Below are 18,483 nucleotides of genomic sequence, written 5' to 3'. Positions count from 1 at the left end.
GGCAGAAGTTACCGATGGAGTCTGTCTCCTGCAGTTCATCATAGAGGCGTTGGGACAACTCAATCACGCTGGTAATGTTTCCAAAAAGTCCATTGAAGTCCATGTTCTTCACCTTTAACAGAAAATGTGGAAACATGAAGGATCTTTTGAGCTTAGAGACCAGAACATTTGAAATCATCTGGCGCTTCCAGATTTCTCACCTGCTTCTCCTGCAGAGGCTCGATGATTTCCTCCACACACATATTCAAGTCTTTGATGTAGTCCTTCTCAGTCTGCAGCAGCTCCTCGATCACCTTGTTCCTCTTCTCCAGCATCCTCTGCTCCGGATTGTCCGAGCTGGTGTTGGAGCTGGAAGACATGTCCGACGCCGGAGTGGAATCCAAAGGTTTGGGCTGAGACGACAGAAACGTCATCTCTGCAAAGAGAAGAAATGAAGGTTTTATTGCAGAGCATCTCTTGGAGACAAACCAAGACATCAGTGGACTGAATAGTTTTAGGAGTACGTCATTTGGCTCATTTATTCATCCTTCTGCTCTTTAATTAACCTAAAATTGGAAACAATAGGAAGAGTCAAAAGAAAACGCTTCCCATCCCACATCTCCATCGGTTTGTAACCAAACATGCTCGTGCCCACCCACCCAACGCCCCCTACACCCTTCTCTTCTCCTATCAGTTGCAGGAGGCAGATCTCTTGGGAGGCCAGGGACTGAAGGGAAAGCCTGGTAATGCATCAATGCTTTTTATGAATGGGGACAGAAACTGGAGTGAACTCCGGTTCTTTGTGCTCAGTACAATGGTGTGTGACTGCAGCTACAGACATACAGATTCTCAGGGACCATGGGACACTTTAAAGATCCATCCACTCTGATTAAAAAAAAAGGTGTTATTGATAAATTATTGTCGCATTTTTCTGATTTTGAAAGATGTAATTAAGAAAAGTAACCTTCAATTTGCATTTTTAAGCTTTCAAACCATTGCTAATCAGGAGCAGACTAAATAAATGGAGATTAAAAAACTGCTTATTTGTGACGTAAAAAATATGCGAGGCGGGCCACAAGTTCACTGATCCAAAGCTCTTCGTAATGGAAAGAGGAAGAGGGGCGGAGTTGCACCGTTCAAACAAGCAGATTTCCAATGAACTACTGCTACTCTGCAGAAAATATGTCCAGGAAAACAACACAGGTTGCATAATCATAGGTAAAAGACCACTGGGAACGCTTTTAAAATGGATCAAAAGATGATTGATGTGGGTCTTAAAAGAGAACAAAGAGTCAGGGGGCAGAGAAACAAGGAACTAGTTGAGAAGCTCCTCCATGGAGAAAAGTGAAATGAATTACTCTTTTTACAGTCACTTCTCAGGGTTAAGTCCTTTTGACGTGAATTTACATTGAAAGGTCAGAACAGTCAGTAATTTCTATGTACATTCTCATTCATCCTTAAAACAGGAGGTAAAAATAAAGCCTTAACGAAAAAAAATGTTTCACTACTTCTCTAAGAAGCCTTTCAACTCTTCTCAGTTACATTTTTCCCCCCCAAAAAGCATTCAATAAATGGTTAAGTCCTCGATCAATAAAGCTTTTTATCTTTTTCCCCCAGTAGTTTTTCCAAATTACCCTAAAGTAAATTACATGACAGAGTGTGTGTGTGTGTGTGTGGGGGGGGGGGGGGGGGGGTACTTTGTATTATGGAGCCCTGATCAGAATGAACACCATCATCTGCATACAATCAGACTTTCTTCATCAGGATAAAAAAGCTGGACTCCACCTCCACCTCACTGCTGGCTTTTTTGATCGGACAGTCCGTCCATGAAGCATCTCTCCGTCAACAAGAGGATCTTCTGAACCAACTTCTATGTTTATAGATAACAGCTTTTATTGTGGGCACGAGTCTAAAGCCGGGACCGTGCCTGTGCAGCATGCTGTTGATGGATGAAGGTGACGTCACTCCTTCTCCTTGAACAGATGCTGTCGGAGACTAACCCAGTTAACTCTGCTTACCTGGATTAAAGCCAGAGTAAAAATTCACCGTTCCACTACAACCTGCACACGCACAAACTACACACAATTTTTTCAAAAAAAAGCAGAAATAGCTTTGAATTAAGATTTGTTATGCAAGAATCACCCTGCTGTTGTCTCTGTCCCCCCCTGACCTCATCTGTGCCCACGTGAGTTGGCTAAAGTTCAACTCAAGGAGCTTTTCTCATCTCTTGAACCATATCTGCCGCCGCAGCCGTCACCGCCTCTCCGCCAGCACGGTGGCATTTCCTCGCTCGTGAAGGAGAGGCTCGCTAATGGGGCTTTTAGAAGTCACACGGCGGCACAACACAATGCCGCGGAGTAAAAACAAAAGGGCTCGGGGTTTAATTGGAAACACTGGGTTCTTTTTCCCACATTTGATCTGGTCAAACAAACGCATCACACGCTCCACTTCACAGCCTCGACTATGCAGACATTTTTATCAACCTGTGAAGCCCTGTGACCAGGTTATGACCCATTTCTGTGGGACCCCACTTTGTTTTCCTCTTCTCATTTACATGACACACAGATTTAGCTGCAATTAACATCCCATAGTTAACATGGAAGCAGAGATTATGGAGTTTTGAGATCAAATGACTTAATACCATTTTCCAACAAATTTTCATATAATAAGGGCATTACTTTCAAAACTTCCGGGGAGTCTATGTTTGGTCATTTTGGTTATGTGGTATTCACATACAGTAAAAGCTAAATTTCATTTGATACATTCATAATTATATTTTAGCACATGAAACAGGATAGCTTAACTAAAAACAACAAATGTCAAGTTGCAAACTTTTGGATTAAACGCTTGAATCAAACACAAAGATACTCGTTCAGGACGACCTGGAACTAGTATGTAGGAATCAGATTACATTTACATTTCTTCATGAGAAAAAATTTATACATCCATAGCTTATAGTTCATTTACACTGGCAGACAAATTTGCACCACATACTACATTTTCTTTAATGTTTCTGACAAAAATGTTGTGTGTATTGATTTCCCTAAAATTGATAAAGACTGAGTTGACAGAAAATCAAGATGGGATATGAACTATAATAAGGATTTTTAGTCCATAAATAGAATTATTAGTACTTTAAATTTTAATTTAAAAAAATCAAATTCTGTACTAAAATTCTAAACCCTTTCCACGCTTCACAGAGTGATTTACTACTGAATTCTTTAGTCGTCACAGCAGGGAGTGTAGCATATTTAAAGAAACTAAAGTGTTGTGAGACAGGAAACAACCTTCCAACACCGTCATTGATCCTCTCACGCCCAGAATGACTCGCATGATCAAAATCAGAACTGAGAAACGAGTACGACTCATTCAGATGAGACGAAAAGCAGCCCGTCTGCATGACTGACAAATGACGAGTTACCGGAGGACAAGCAGGGTTTTGTTTTGTTTGCTTCTGTTTGTAATTTTTATTTAAAAAGCAAAGATTAAATTTCACATTTTGACTTCAAAATGTAAAGCGATTAAAGAAAAGTTGTTGGTGTTGTTCCACAGGTATTTCCTGATATTATCCAATTAAGTTAAAGCGGTCTTAAAAGCTGATTACAACTTCATTACGCTCTGATTCGCACTGATCTCTACTAGAAACACTAAAAAAAAGGAGGTTTCACCCACCTGCTGCTTGCAACCGTCTTCAAAACCACTTCAAAAGTGAGCACACGCCCCTCCACATGCACCAAGCAACACTGCCCAATTAAACATAAGCCATTGTCAATCCCAGGTCCACAGCCTTGTGGCTTGCAGTGAACTCTGCTTCCAAAACCCAATTCCAAAGCTTCTATTTCCATGTGAATGGATGGGAACCCACCACCATTACACACTCCCATGCACACACCAGGGAGGATGATCCCTCTGACAGACGCTAAAACCCGGAGCTGGACTCCTGGAGCAGTGTCCTTACTGACGGCCTTGTCATTCTCCAAGCAAAAGGAACTTTTTATACTTGTTGGAGTCCAAGGTGGGGTCATCCCATGTCTTTATATTTAAAAAAAAAAGAACCCATAGTGACATCAGTATGTAAAGAACAATCTGAGTGTGTTCTGTGGTCAACTTGGTGTGGTATAATTCTCATTTTAGGGTAAAATGGGTTCTTATGGGTTCATTTGTAAGTAAATAACTTGAGTTTGGCATTTGCTGGAATTTCTGTTGAGTAAGATGGGTGGAGTTTAATGAAACACCTGTTTACACCTGTTGTTGATGCTGGATTGACGGCCTACATTTTCTCAGAACTGTGACTTCGGATTCAGCTCTCCTTACCAAACTACACATTGCAACATTTCTTATCTCTGCTTTTTGACTTGAACCACAATCCAGTGCCGCTAAAAAGAACTTTGTAGATGTTTATTTCTTGCCGCCGATTGCCGTTTATGCCCCACATTCAGGTTGTGACGAGTGCGAACATAAAAAGTTTGCGCCCGCACACAGCTCCCTGAGGTCAAGCACAATCACTTCTGTGTTCTGTTCCAAAGTTCATGGAGGAGTGCACAGTTACCGTAGCAACAAGAATAGCAGGGGCCCCTCCTCATATCAAGTTTTGTGAAGCGGGGAGCGGCTTCGGAAAAAAAAAAAGTTCACACAAGCAACTCAGCGGGGACATGACGCTGTTTTAGAAAGCCTTCTGACAAGAGAACAGGCTATGAAAAACCAAGATCAGACAAACTGGTTACCTAAGAACCTGCAGGGCATCACATAAACACATTTAGAAAAAAAATTGGCATGGTTTTCCACTCACTGATTGGTCAAAGCAAGTAGTCGGTGTAAACATTAAACGGTTCCTTGAGATATTTTACTTGAGAACCGCTTCAGTCTGGATTTTAGTGGAAGTTCGCACACAAACAGGAGAAAAAGGAGGGAAGTTTATTTAGTGACATCCCATCCTGTTTATCTTTTTTCAGGGTTAAAAGTCAGAAGGTCACATTCCTGCTACTGGCCAACTCACAGCAATCTGGTGGTCATGATAATTACAGCATTTCTTTCCGACCACTTCAAATAAAAGGCAGGCCATGTAAAACCCTAAGCGGCTTCTAAAGGGTTCTCAAAGCTGCAGTGTAATTGACGCCTGCTGAAACCATCACTCAAAGTTCTTTTCTTTCCCTGATTTCTCAACCTAGCTCCTCTAGCTGACAAACACTGTGATTACTTGGAGAGACCATCGCTTCTCCATGCGTGCAGGGAGAGTTTTTGGAAGAATGGTTGAGCTAAGTGAACCGAACGATCTTTAGATGTGTCGAAAATGAGAATAAAGATCGCTGAGGGGGCCACACAGTTGTATTAAAAAGATGGCAAAAAAGTCCTCTGAATGCACCTTTTACTAAAAAATAAAATAAAAACTACACACCCCTATGTTCTATCTGTGGGAAAATATGATATGCATGCACAATCATGTTTGATAGCGCAAACAAAACATGTAGGGACAAATGTCTTGCTTGGAGCCTCAACAGGTTTTCCCACAGTTTGCATGAGTGTCACAAAACGGAAAAGTTTAGCTACACTTGATTGTGATCTCCTCTTTTGATCCCATCAGGTTTGTCGTTTCCATAGAAAAAACTAATGTAACTGATTTTGTTTTTGCCCCGTTTAGATCTCCACGGAACCTGAAAAAACGGATTTTTCAGTTTGGAAAATAGGATTGTGACCTGCTCAGATTTACAGCTAAACTGTCCAATGATGGACATATGAACGCAGAAACAATCAACCTCAATGTGTTGGTCTCCAGCTGGGATGGTCAACTATAGTGCACTGTGCACTAACCTTTCTGACATGAAAGAATCCCTCTGTGTAGAACTCAAAAACCAGCTTGTAGCCCCTCACACCCCCAACCTAACATTACTGGTGCAACACAAAACACGAGCATTATTTATATATACAGTTTTGAGCCGAATTCCAGCTCAAATGAGGAAGACGTACATGGATCTATAAGTAGTCTACAAGTGGGTGCATCAGAATGGAGCAGAGCAGGAAGTCTGTGGCCCGCCCAACATACTACAAGCTTTTTCCAATCGCATTTTTCCTGATTCACAATGATTTCAATAAAGAAATACTCAGAAATGCAATTTTGAGCTTAATGTTCTTTATGTATGTCCTCCATCATCAGAAAAGTTCCACAAGAACATTAAAAACACAATCTTCATTATTTTAGCTTACTAACATTACTAACGTTAAACCCTAAAAGTGTTTTCTGTTTTTATTAGTCTCCATTTTTAACCTTGTCTACAACTATTTATAAAGACTAAATGTTCATAATTTTAGACTGATCATAAAGGGGGAATATTCTCACAGTTCTACATAAGAATTCACATTTAACATCAGTGGTGATCTTACTGGAATGGATAGGGTAGATATGGGTAGTGTAACTTTACTTTGAAGATTTGAATCTAGCTGTTGCACAAAAATACAACTAATGTTTCTGTTTTGGACTTGTTTGAAATACAGTGTTCCCTGATTTCCCGTGGAGGTTACATTTTATAAATAAGTAAGATTACAGATGTTATAGGCTGTAAAACTCATCACTACACACTTAACTCTCAAAGTTAAAACTCTCAAAGTTGAAACTTTCACAGAAAACTAAATCCTGTAGACAGCATGCAAAACACAGAGTGCTGCAAAAAGACAAAAAGTCCAAGAACCAGCAAGACCGCGAAAGGCGAACCGCGATAAAAGGAGGGAACATTGTACACATCAAAAGTATAACGATGAAAGCACCTTCAAATTCATTACAAGGACAATTTTAAAAGTCTCAATTAGCTATGATGTTGTAAACATCTAAAACAAAAATATTGTAAACATGCTGTGAAAGACCAAGAACAATCGAAACTTCTTGTTCTATGCATGGAAATTGCTTCTATCAATAATATTAAGGATTTAAAAGACTTAAATGTTATAAGTTGAAGAAGAAATCTTTAAGAAGGCAAGAAGATAAAGAAATAACAATCCTGAGTGACTCATGCTGACGTTTATAAGCCTTGTTGTTTCATGATGACTAACTTGTATGATTTCCAAATCTGAGATAAGGTGCTTTTGGAGTACACCATCGTCAGACGTAGTGAGATTTCATCAAAAGGTTTCTGGCCTTAGATCCTCCGTCCTGCACCCTACCAGCAGGAGAATAAGGCTTGAGGATTACAGAAAATAACACAGCATACGCAGCAAGATCACAAATGGATGACGACACATTAGAAGCAGCCAGGTGGTCAAACATTGCCGGTGAAGCAAAGGACACCAGCAAAGGTACCTCAGTTGATTCAATCCGAGTTTTATTACACCAGCTCATAAAAACAGAAACCTCTGTCTGTCTCATGACTGGGTTACAATGCAAGCCTTATGCATCAAGATGGTGTAAAGTTTTAAGCTCTGCGGTCTTCGTGGGAGCAAACCCCTGACGGAGCTGAAACAGTTTAACAAGATTAACAAATGACAAGTCGCTGCACGGGCAAGCGTGCCGGCGTGTGTGTGTGTTTTAAAAGATGCCGTCAGTTCTCATATAAGCCCATCTACCACTCACACACATAAGGTTTCAGTCTTGTGCTGCTGTAAAGGAGTCAGTCCGGTGCTGGCTGCCGCCTGGCACCAGACAGACCCCCACCATCCACCCACCATGCTGACGCTAGGGATTAGACTCCTGAGGTGGATGTGTGGCGGGGGCCAGCGTGGAGTATGTGCGTGTGCTGTGCATTTCTAGGTAACTGGGGGAGGGGCCCTGGGGTGCCACCTGCTTCTTCTCAGACACAACACGTTGATCCAGAGGAAAGACCCGTCTCCTTCTGTTGAATCCCGCAAAGACTCACACAGACGTCGTCTAAAGTTGGATTGGCCACTAGTTTTTGTGTAACTATTAGCCCCAAAAGAGATGTTTTACGCTAAAAATTCTTCTTTTTCCAATTTGAACTCATGGATAACAGTGTTTTATTATATACATTTTTGACTGCAAAATATGTGCAAACTATTATTTTACTCTACCAGAATTTTTGAAATATTTTGTGTAACATATTTTAAAAGATATTTTTTAAATCCAGTTGTCATGCTGATAAATACTACCTACCTTTACTACAATAAAGTATAATAATTTGTGAAAATTTTAATACGTGGTTTAATATCAAGTGGAAAAACTACTGACCAAAGGTTTATGTATTCACTTTCATATTAACTACTTGTAGGAAGGACATTGTTGTACTAAACACTGACGTTTTGTGAATAGATTAGATATTAACATTTCCTATGTACTGGAGACCACAGAATAACCACATACGGCTATTTTACAAAACCTATGCTATTTTAAGCACCACTTCTAAGTTATAAATTGGGTAAAACATACTCCTTGTGAGACTTTCACCTCACGTAAAGGCTGAATACCTTTTTAGACTACATAAATATAAATAAAAATTAGGTTTGTGTTCAAACTTAATATCAACTGCCCCTTGAGAAAAGTCCACGGAACATTCCACAGAGTTTGACAGTAGATTTCTGTCTGAAGAAATGCAATAAAAGACTAACTTCTCTGTCATGAAAGAACTGAACAGACAAGTTAAGAGTGCACATAGCTTCAAAGATTCGGAGCCTGGCAGCAAACAGGATATGTAGAGAAGGAAAGATATACAGAAAACAAAGACAGAAGAAACTAAAAAACCTGTTCTGCAGGTTTTTGTACCTACAAACACCTGACAGCTCACTTTCTTTTGACAGAAGTGATACTCACACACCCATATTGCCTCTCACTTTAAAGGAGTAGATGGTAAGCATGGTTAGTCAGCACTCTTGAAGCACAGAATTGATTACAAAAGCACATCTGGAGGTCATCAATGACAAGAGGCTGGAGAGCCTGTCCCATACTGCCTAATCAACAGGGGCTGATAACGATGCCAACTGTGTTAAGCCCGATGTCCTGTTCTTTTTGGAGATTTTAAATAATTTGTGAACTACCTTCTATTACTTTAAGTTCTATAGACCCTCTGAAGATTAAGCTATGCAAAGGGTTTATCTTATTTAACCAATACTTGGTGTAAATCCAGGTTGTTGACCGTTCTATCTTACGACAGAATCCTTATGTTTACCTTGTTTCTGCTTCCTGATGGTGCCAAACGTCTGCTGGGAGCTTGGAGTCGCCTTCCTGTAGGAGCTCTTTCTGTCAAGGGAGCCCACATACAAAGGCTTCTGGCCTGTTTTTGAACCACTGCTCCCCGTACTCGATTCGTACCCCTTTTCCTGCTCATCGCCGGGCTGATACAGACGGGGATCCTCCAAAGAGTGTATTTCTCCTAGCACCAACTTCTGGTTCTGCTGTTCAACCCATTCTTCACAATGCGTCTTGCGATCTTTTTCAGGGTATTCCTCATAACATGGATCTACAGACACTGAACGCAAGGTCCTGTACATGTCACGTGGCCTGTGATGGAAATGGTCCTCTTTTCGGGATTCATAACAGTCATCGTAGTCAAACTCGTCTTCTGATCTCCAGTCATAGCGTTTCTTTTCTTTGTTGTCCTTGTATTTATGACTGTAGTGGTCATATCTCCTGTTTTCTTCTGATTCCGATCTGTAGTAATGATCTCTCCTGGTAGTCTCTCTCCCTGCATACTCCCGGTGCTCCTTATAATGGTGTCTTCCTCTACTGCCATGAGTTTCCTGACCCCTTTGGTTATAGTCATCTCTGTATTTGGGTTTATTTTCTTCACGCTCATACCAATCCTCTGCATAATGGTCATATCGTTGATCTTTACGTTTTCGTTCGTCAAAGTAGTGGCCTTCCTCCCTACGTCTGTGAGAGAAGTCTCTGTCTCTGGAACGATACCTTTCTTTAGAGTCATAATAATCTTTATTATTGTACTGATCAGTTTCGTCATTGTACCTATCCTCGTGATCATAGCAGTCTTCCTTTTCACTATGGTGGCGGTCATATTGTCTTTGATTACGTTTAAGATGTTTTCTGTTGTCATAAAACATTTCCCTCTCATCCCAACGCTCATTGCTTTTCCTATCATTATGATCTCTGTGCCTGTATCTGTCACTGCGATCATACTCGTCCACATCTCTATGTCTCCTATGGTCATAATGGTCCAACTCATGAGAGTTTTCTCTGTCTTGACCATCCCTTGCTCTTCTATCCTCATTCATTTCATTGTAATTTGGATTTCTGAAGTCATAATTTTCATTTTCTTGAAGTGTTCTGTTGTAATCCTGCTGACTGTAATCCTCAGGGGCCTGGTAGAAGCAGTGATTGCCCTTCCATTCAGATATCCTTAGATCCAGGTGACCATCTTCTGAACGTGGGTGGAAGTAAACATTTTGGCCCTGAGGTCTCTTGTGTCCATTATCATACTCCCAATTGGGCTGGAAGCCATCACTTACTTGGTTGTCCCATTGTCCCGGCCATTGACCCGGCATGTGTGGTTGAGGCGCCACAGGGCCACCTACAGGCATCATCACAGCACCATGTACCGGCATGGGGCAGGGTTGAGCTGGACTTTGTACCAAAACTGGTCTCTGAGGGTGACCAGGGGGAGCCACTCCATATGTAGCATATCCAACCTGTTGCTGCTGAAGCTGCAGTTGATGCAGTTGCTGCATTTGTTGCAAATGGATCATCCTTTCCCTTTCTCTGGCCAGCCCAGCATCCCCGAGCTCCTCCACGCTCTTTCCTCTCCTCATTGGAGCTCCAGCTGCAAAGTTCCAGGCCACTGGACTAAACATGGCTGGGTTGCCATGAACGACCGGACTCTTCATGGCTCTTGCCGTTTAAATCAGCCTATCCAAAGCTGGAAATCTTTTCCTTAACATGGTGTGTTCGCTCTGTCCAAAGTCCTGCATTCCATAACAGCTCCGTGGGAGACTCCACCTGCTAAGCATACTGTCACTGGCTCCTACTTGTTTTCCTCTGTCTCCTCTTCTCTTGCCACAGCAGGAGTGCCTGGCTAAAGCACCTCCCAAACCTTCATGGTAACTGAAACTTGCCCTCCCCTCAGCCATGTCACAGCGAATCACCGCACAAGGGGGAGGTGTAGGGTTTATGAAGGAGTGGCCTGCCTGGGTTAATGACTGAATTCAGTCACATGGGTGGAAGATTAGCCCTGAAGTATTTCCTTTTGAACAAGTGGTTAGGGATTCTGCTTAAAGAAAAAGGGTCTGTCTGGAGTGTCTGGGGATGTTGACAAACTTCCCAGCAAGCCTACGAGAGGTGGATTTGTTTCACCCAAGGAATGCATTGTCTTTAAATCTCAATTCCTTTGTTCTTGCCATGTTTAAATACTTAAACTCTGCAAAACCAGCTCTTACTTTCAAATTATTGTTTCCGACTTGAGCTCATAGAGCTTTATATCTTTCACATATGTAGATACATATGCATCAGATATAGATGGTTATAGTGTGTGGAGGTACAGCACACGGTCCAATTAGAAGAAGGACTACAGAAGAGTAGCTGCTGGTCTACATGAGCTATTGTTCCAGCCTGTCTCCACTCTGACAAAAGAAGAGTGTGAGAAAAAAAACATTCTATTCTAAACTATTTATAAAAACAGAGTACAATATAGTCTGCTCTCTGTTATTATGCATCAAAGACATTGGCATGAACTCAAGAACTATAGGGCCTAAAGGTTGTACACAAACACTAGTACTCGTAGATTTGAAGTGTAAACCTAAATATATCACTGTTTTATAATATTTTTTAGGTTTCTATGATGTCTAAAAGCTAATTAGTACATCTGTGACCTAAAATTCAAGGAAAAGGCAGACAAAGTAAAAAAAAAAGAGCAAGGTCATTGATACCAAATTAACATTGATCCTATCATTAGAAGGTGTACAGTAATAATACTCACAGAGCAACATAAAGCAAAAATCTACCTATTACATGATCCTTTTTTGTGGGAAACAGTCCAACAGTATCTCATATTTAACTAGAACAACAAGACTGAAAGTGTGTTTGTATAAGTGTTCCTGCTACAGGAATGTCAAATATAACATTGCTCTCTGGAGCTGCGTTTGCCTAATCACACAAGGCTGAAAATTAGGGAAAGGCCATGTGGTGTGCAGAGATAACTTCATATATTATACTTTAGCTGGTTAGATGATTTGCTTTTAAAGTCCCCCCACGATATTTTTTTTAAAAAATAAAAACGTTTCCAGTGGTGTTTTAACTGTGATTAACAGCTCATTAATTCAAACAGACAGTCTTTGCGACAGTTTGATTGACAGCAATTTAAAAGGAGAAATACCCGGAAATGCAAAAATGAAATGATTTTTTATTACATTTGTTCTCTTTCAAACATTTGAGTGTCAAAAAATAAAACTAATATAATTTTCATCGGAGGCAGACTTTAAGGCTGACTGTAGAAAGTGTCAAGAGTTTCTAAAACGTCATAAACAGATTAAGGTGTCTCAGAGAGAAGAAAAAAGGTCGAAAACACATTTTTAAAAATTGTTAATCCACAAAAAACTCTTTAAAAAGTTTTTTTCACTTATATTAGAGAATTTAAAAGATCTAGAGCTTTTAGTTTGAAAGGTGACAAAAAAACTTCTGTTTTAAACTGTGTTTATATGTTTCTTTGTATTTTAGTTTTAACTATTTTTTCTTTAGTCTAGAATGGACAAGTGTGTCCATACTTTGGACTGGCAGTTGAGTTTCTTTACAGAAATCTTTAGAAGTTTTATAAGGACAAACAAAGCATTAATATGTTAATAGTAATAATATTAATATGTTTTGGTCACAGGTCTCTTTTCTCTTTCAGCCCTACCGAGGACAGAGAATGGCAGTGAATTGTGGGCAGAGCCCAGTCCACAAGCTGCTCCCTGCCTAACAGTAAGCTTTCATTGTCTCTGAAGTTTTATCAATAGAAGAAAAACAGTGTATAAGAACATAAAAGCACTCCAGGGTAGTGAGTTTTTACGAGTTCACACATGATAAAAGTATGACAAACTTGCCTTTCTGACAGCAATAATTCATGATATAGGGACAACAAAAACACAAAATAAAAGGAACCTTTAAGCTGTGTTCACACCAGGCTCAGAAAAGCAGGTTCAAGCAACCGCATTCAATGAAAAGTCTATGTAAACACAGGGAAATCTGGGTTTCGGGGTTCCGCTTTCAAAACTCTTGCATTCATGTGTCACTACGCAAGTTTTTAGGTCCGTTTTCAAGCTCTATGTATATCATGTGTGGCCATTGAATGTGTGTGTTGTAAGGTTGTAAGGTAAACCAGTTCAACCAATTATGGATTGAAATTTCAAGTGCTCCATATATGGGAATATATTGGAACAAGATTTGCCCCGCTACGACTTTTTGCACCAAGCACATCAAGACATCATTTTTATTTGCATCCACCTCCTCTAGTGAGACATTAAACAGTTGGTTCATCATAGGAAAGACTGAGAGATCAGTGTGGCTCCACACACAGGAGATGTCAGTCGAAACTTTCTAAAGTCCAAAACAAATAAGTGAAGAAATCAAAAACGGCATTCAAACTGACAGCAACAGTTGTACTCATAATCACGAGTTAGGATTACACAGGAGCCTTGAAGGCAACACGTTTATCAACATGAAAATATAAAACAATCAGGATCCACAGATTATGGCACATTTACAGTATTGTAATTTATATTTATTTCCTGTCATTTTTTTTTAACAAAAAGTTTAGCATTTCTCTAGTTTGGGGTTGATAATTAAGCAAGTAGAAACCCTAACCTCCTTTAAAAAAATATGTACTGTATTTTTGTGACGAGGTTCTTATTTAAATAAAAATATTTTAAAACAGAAATTTACCTTTTGAAATACAAGAATAGATTTACTTTGCACATGGGAAAAAAAGCAACAATTTTGACATGTGATGTCAGTTCCTGTTTCCAGGTGTGAATATACCTCTACATGACCAGGTGTACAATGCGCAGCTTTGAAAGTTTTTGTGGGAACAGCTTGATAGTGAGTACTAATGTATTTAGAACCAAGTGTGCACCCTAAGATTCAAACAAAATCGACACCACAAAATTGTGTGTCAATAAGAGATGTGGTTGACAGTAAGAGAAGTAAAAAAAAAAAAAAACACAGGCTGATCATCCAATGCTTTCCTGCAATCTGTGACTCTGCTTTGTGACAATTTGAAAGGACCCACTTTGATCATCTTTTGACCTATTTTTTTGAAGAGTTCCCATTGGTCTTTTAATTATTATTAAGCAGTTGTTCACCAAAATTTGACAAGAATTATGTCACTTTCTAGGATATAGTTTCTGCAGAGCGGCAGAGGTTCAATGAAACTTTGCCTTTAAGTTGTCCGCAGGGCTGTTGGCGCAGAGCAACCCCACCCCCCTTTCCTTTTTATGCTGCTGAGAGTTCTCTGTTATTGCTCTCCCGCTGGCTTACAGCCCCTCCAAAACCCGACTTCACATTACTGGTGCACAAGAACATGTTAAAAAAACCTTAAGCACAGTTTTCAGTTTTTAATTAGTGTCAACTTTTGGAATCTTTCGAAAGTTTTTTTGTTTTTTTTTTGCTGTTTTTCAAAATTCTGTTCCTTTTAAAAAGGTATTTATGCAGCATTTGTTCGGGAAAAGTCCAATTTTGATTTGTTTGGATTCAAAAATATTCTAAACTTTACATTTTAATTTGAAAAGTCCATGAAGTTGTCATTGTAATAACAGAAATTCTTACAGGGTTCATTATTTATTTATTATCATGAACAAAAACAGTAAAACATAAGAAAAACCAACTGTTAGGGTTAAAGGTAGAAACGTTGCTGTGATTACCTACTAGCATGACAGAGCTTAACTTTTTTCCACCGACAGATTGACTACAATAGTAAGCATTAACTTTTTTTGTTTAATAATTTGAAAATCCTTTTTCTTTGGGGAAAGTTGTGTCTTGGAGGGTTTTGAAAAACCATTCATGTGGTAAATCTGTTAAGCATCTGTGTCTCCTTTCTAAATGCCCTCAAAATTACATTTTGACTTCAGTAAGTCTGGACAAAGTTCCTTAGAGGAAGTGAGAAGCAACTGCGACATAAACTAAAGCAGAAACGATTCAATTCTTTTATTATTTTCATGTGTTTGTAGCCCAGCAACACAAAAAAAACATCTATATTAGGTCTTTGTGAGCTAATTTCTGTGGTTAGCTTTTTCAGTAAAACAGATCTGTTATTTAGCTGTGATGTGCATCTTTGGACCAAATGCGTAACATTTTAATTGTCACATCTTGATTGTTTAGGTTATGTTTTACATTTTCGTTATTCCCACTTGAGAATTCGGTTGTCTTACCTTGAAGCTGCAGCTGCTGCTGCTCACGGGCCAGTGCCTCCAGTGTGTAGTTGCAGAACTCCAGATTTTCCAAGGCTTGCATGCGGGCCCCCTCTTCTTCCTCCTCCTCCAACATCGCCCTGAGTTCCTCCGCTGTGCGCGAGTATTCCTCCATGTCATGTTCCACCTCCTGCAGCCGTTGTACCAGTTGGTCCCTTTCGTCTTCAGCTCTCTGCCTCTCATTGTCCAACTCCATCTCCTGCTCTGCTTCCATCTGGACTTCATGTTCCTGGGTGTCTCCAAGGTCACCAGATTCCTGATCGTCTGTGACGACCTGAGCGTCTGGTTCATCAGGACTATAGTAGACTGGGTTGTTGGTTGGAGGAGTTGTGTTTGGTCTTGGGCACGGAGGAGGAGGACGTGGTGCGGGACGCATTGGTCTGCATGCAGCTGGGACTGGGGTACGTCTGGTTCGGGGGCGTGGCGGAGGAGGGCGGAGGGTTCTGGGTCTCTCAGAGAGGGAAGTGCTCGACGGTGAGATCTTGGATGCAGAAGACTGTGAGGAACCTCGAATGATGTCCTTTTCGTCCTTGTAATCCAGTATAGAAAAATGGCGTGATATAGCCGACTGATGGTTCAAGTCTACGACAGACCAGTCATTGGCGTGGCCAGAGATGTCGCTGTAAGGCGCTGTCAGGCTTTTCTCAAACTCACAGAGCTGTTGGCACAGTTTGGACTCCAGGTCGCCGGCCACACTTGCAAGAGCTTCTAAGGCCATAGACGTTGGAAGAATCCCACTGGTGCTTCGTGTCCCTGAAGGCCTCGGCCCTTCGGCGCCCCTAATCATGTCAGCATTGCCTGCGCTACCAGTCCGAGTAAGCCTCCGCTGTTTATGGGCTTCAGCAATGTTAATCAACGTCTTACCAATGCTGGTGGGTTTGTCCCTTGATGGCTTCCGATGACCTCTACCGTCTGTCGACCAATGAGATTGAACGTCAGGAAGGGTAAGGCTTTGAGTACGTTTAGGCTGTAATAGTTTTGCGTTTCTATTAGACACAGTTCTTCCTGTTGAGCCAATATGTAGTCTAGAGTGGTGTGCATTTAGGATAGGCCGTGGCGGGAGTCTAGGTCTTGCCGGAGGAGTGGATCTGGGTCTCTCAGCGACTTTTTGATCTGGTCTCTGTAACTGACTGTTATATCCGTTGGCACTATCTTTCTCTGCTCTGTTACTGGTTGGAAACCCAACACTGTTGTTGACATCATGTCCACCCTGCTCTTTAGTTCTCTCAAAATAGTCCAAGTCCCACACAGTATGATCTTCTTGATATTCATACATCCCACCATCAGGTTCATTATTGGATCCATTGGGGTATAAAAGGATGGAGTTCTGTTCAGAACATGCATCCTCCTTTTCTTCTTCTGCTTCAACATTTGTTCCCTCTTCCATTTTTTGCCTGTTGTCCTCAATTTTGACAAACCGATGAGGAAAAACACCCAGCTGTCCTTGAAGCTCTCCCTGAAGCCAACCATCTTCCAGAGTATTTACAATGCGAATGCGATCTCCCACATCAAAGTCCAGCTCTCCTGGCTCCATGGCCCGAAATTCATACAACGCCACTCCATAAAGGCCATCTTCTTCTATGTGTTGTTCCTCTGTGAAGATGTCCTTCTGTTCTTCCTCTTCCGTTAGAAAAACCTCTTCTTCCAAACTCTTTTCCTCAACAACTCCTATGTCATAAGAGTTTTCAGAGGTGAACTGTTGAGGGTCTTCATGGAAGTCAGCTGGCTCCCGAGGAGATCGGAGTGGACCCAGAAGCTCCACAAATCCCTCTGGAAAATGGCCTCTGCGGCCCTCCAACTCGCCCATGAACCAACCCGGCTCAGGTTGACCAGTGATGATGATCAAGTCCCCCTCACGGAAGTCCAGTTCCTCATTTAGCTGCGCATGGAGGTTCATCAGAGCTCGGGCTTGGCCAAGGGCGTAAGGGGGGAGCTCCAAGGCCTGGGCCTGAGCCGAACGCTCAGAAAGCTGCCTGGAGCGGCATGACAGGTTCAGCTCCTTCACACATGACGTGGGAAAGAAACCACGGGTGCCCCAGGCATTGCAGCCACGTTGCCAGGACTCCCTAAAAGCCATGGTCCCCCCAGATTCTCCAACTACCACATCCCCTGAACAAAGAGAGCAGAGAAAACTTCATTTAGAATTTATACCCTCACATAAGATGTAATTAACATTCCTAAAGGGAAGAAAATAGGTTTTATATGTAACATTAGTAGAAAATCTATCTAATTTATCATCTAAATATCTGAAAAGGGAAGCCAATAAAATACTAACATTTTAAAATATGATTCTATGGAAATAGGGAGATTGTCAGAAAATCGGATTTACTTTTCAAGGCAACATTATGCAAAAATGTATCATTTCTTTTTTTATTGCATGTATTCTAAGGCAGCTGTGTCAACCCATTTATTTAAATTTTTATGGTTTTATTTTTTTGTTACATCGTATCTACTATAATTGGAGCAAACAAGATAATAGGAATGTTGTCTAGTCAGGCAGAAGTCGAGGGGGTCACATTCCAAAGACCTGCGGCTCCACCTCCCATTGTGTCTGCAGCCAAAACTGGAAACCATCCAATACAACCAAGGCAAGTACTAATGGATGGCCAGCTTCCTGTGTGTGCCGGTGTGCAGAGAGCCATTTAATCAATGGCAACACAGAAAATGTGTCATGGTGTCATTTACTGCTTTCATTTCCTTTCAAGATATTTAGTTTGTGCCTAATGCTTCGTTGTTCAAATGTAGGATCTTATTCTCCATGCAAACCTATCTTACCGTAATTGGTGGTGAAGCAACGACATTAAAACAACTACATAAATTAAGAATTGCTGTAAAAACCAAACTAGGTTTGAAAAAACAAGGGAAAAGCAAAACTAGACGAAATATGAAGGGAAAACTCTAAACAGGTTCCTACAACTAAACAAATCAGCTGATGCCAAAAGCAACAGCTTTTCAATTGAACCTTTGAGGACCCCTAGTGGTTAAAAGAGTCATAACATTACGCTTGTCCTGATCTCAGTGTTTCCAGGAAAAGGCTAATAAAGCAAAGGGGTTTACTGCATAATGAAATAAAAAAAAGTCTGTTTTGTAAATGTGCTTTTATCTGCAGGTTGTTAATGTTGAAATAAAATGTTTGACTTAAACATAAAGCAGAAACACTAAATACAGGAGACCTAAATC

General features: G+C 40.8%; 1 protein-coding gene across 4 annotated transcripts in view; it reads right to left on the bottom strand.

Annotated features, from left to right (window-relative positions):
• dnmbp (dynamin binding protein) overlaps positions 1-18,483 on the bottom strand; it is a 39,189-nt gene that overhangs the window by 7,015 nt on the left and 13,691 nt on the right. For 3 of the 4 annotated variants that reach the window (XM_011487965.3, XM_011487966.3, XM_011487964.3), the window contains exons 4-6: positions 15,265-17,412; positions 201-415; positions 13-112 (exon numbers count right to left, since the gene is read on the bottom strand). In XM_011487965.3, coding sequence (XP_011486267.1) covers positions 13-112; positions 201-415; positions 15,265-17,412 — 2,463 coding nt within the window. Of the gene's footprint in view, positions 1-12; positions 113-200; positions 416-9,083; positions 10,937-15,264; positions 17,413-18,483 lie in introns of those variants that run through there. The other variant, XM_011487967.3, reaches the window with a different exon arrangement.

This window comes from Oryzias latipes, chromosome 19 (genome assembly GCF_002234675.1).
Source record: "Oryzias latipes chromosome 19, ASM223467v1".
NCBI lineage: Eukaryota > Metazoa > Chordata > Actinopteri > Beloniformes > Adrianichthyidae > Oryzias > Oryzias latipes.
This window is presented reverse-complemented; position numbering and strand designations above follow the sequence as displayed.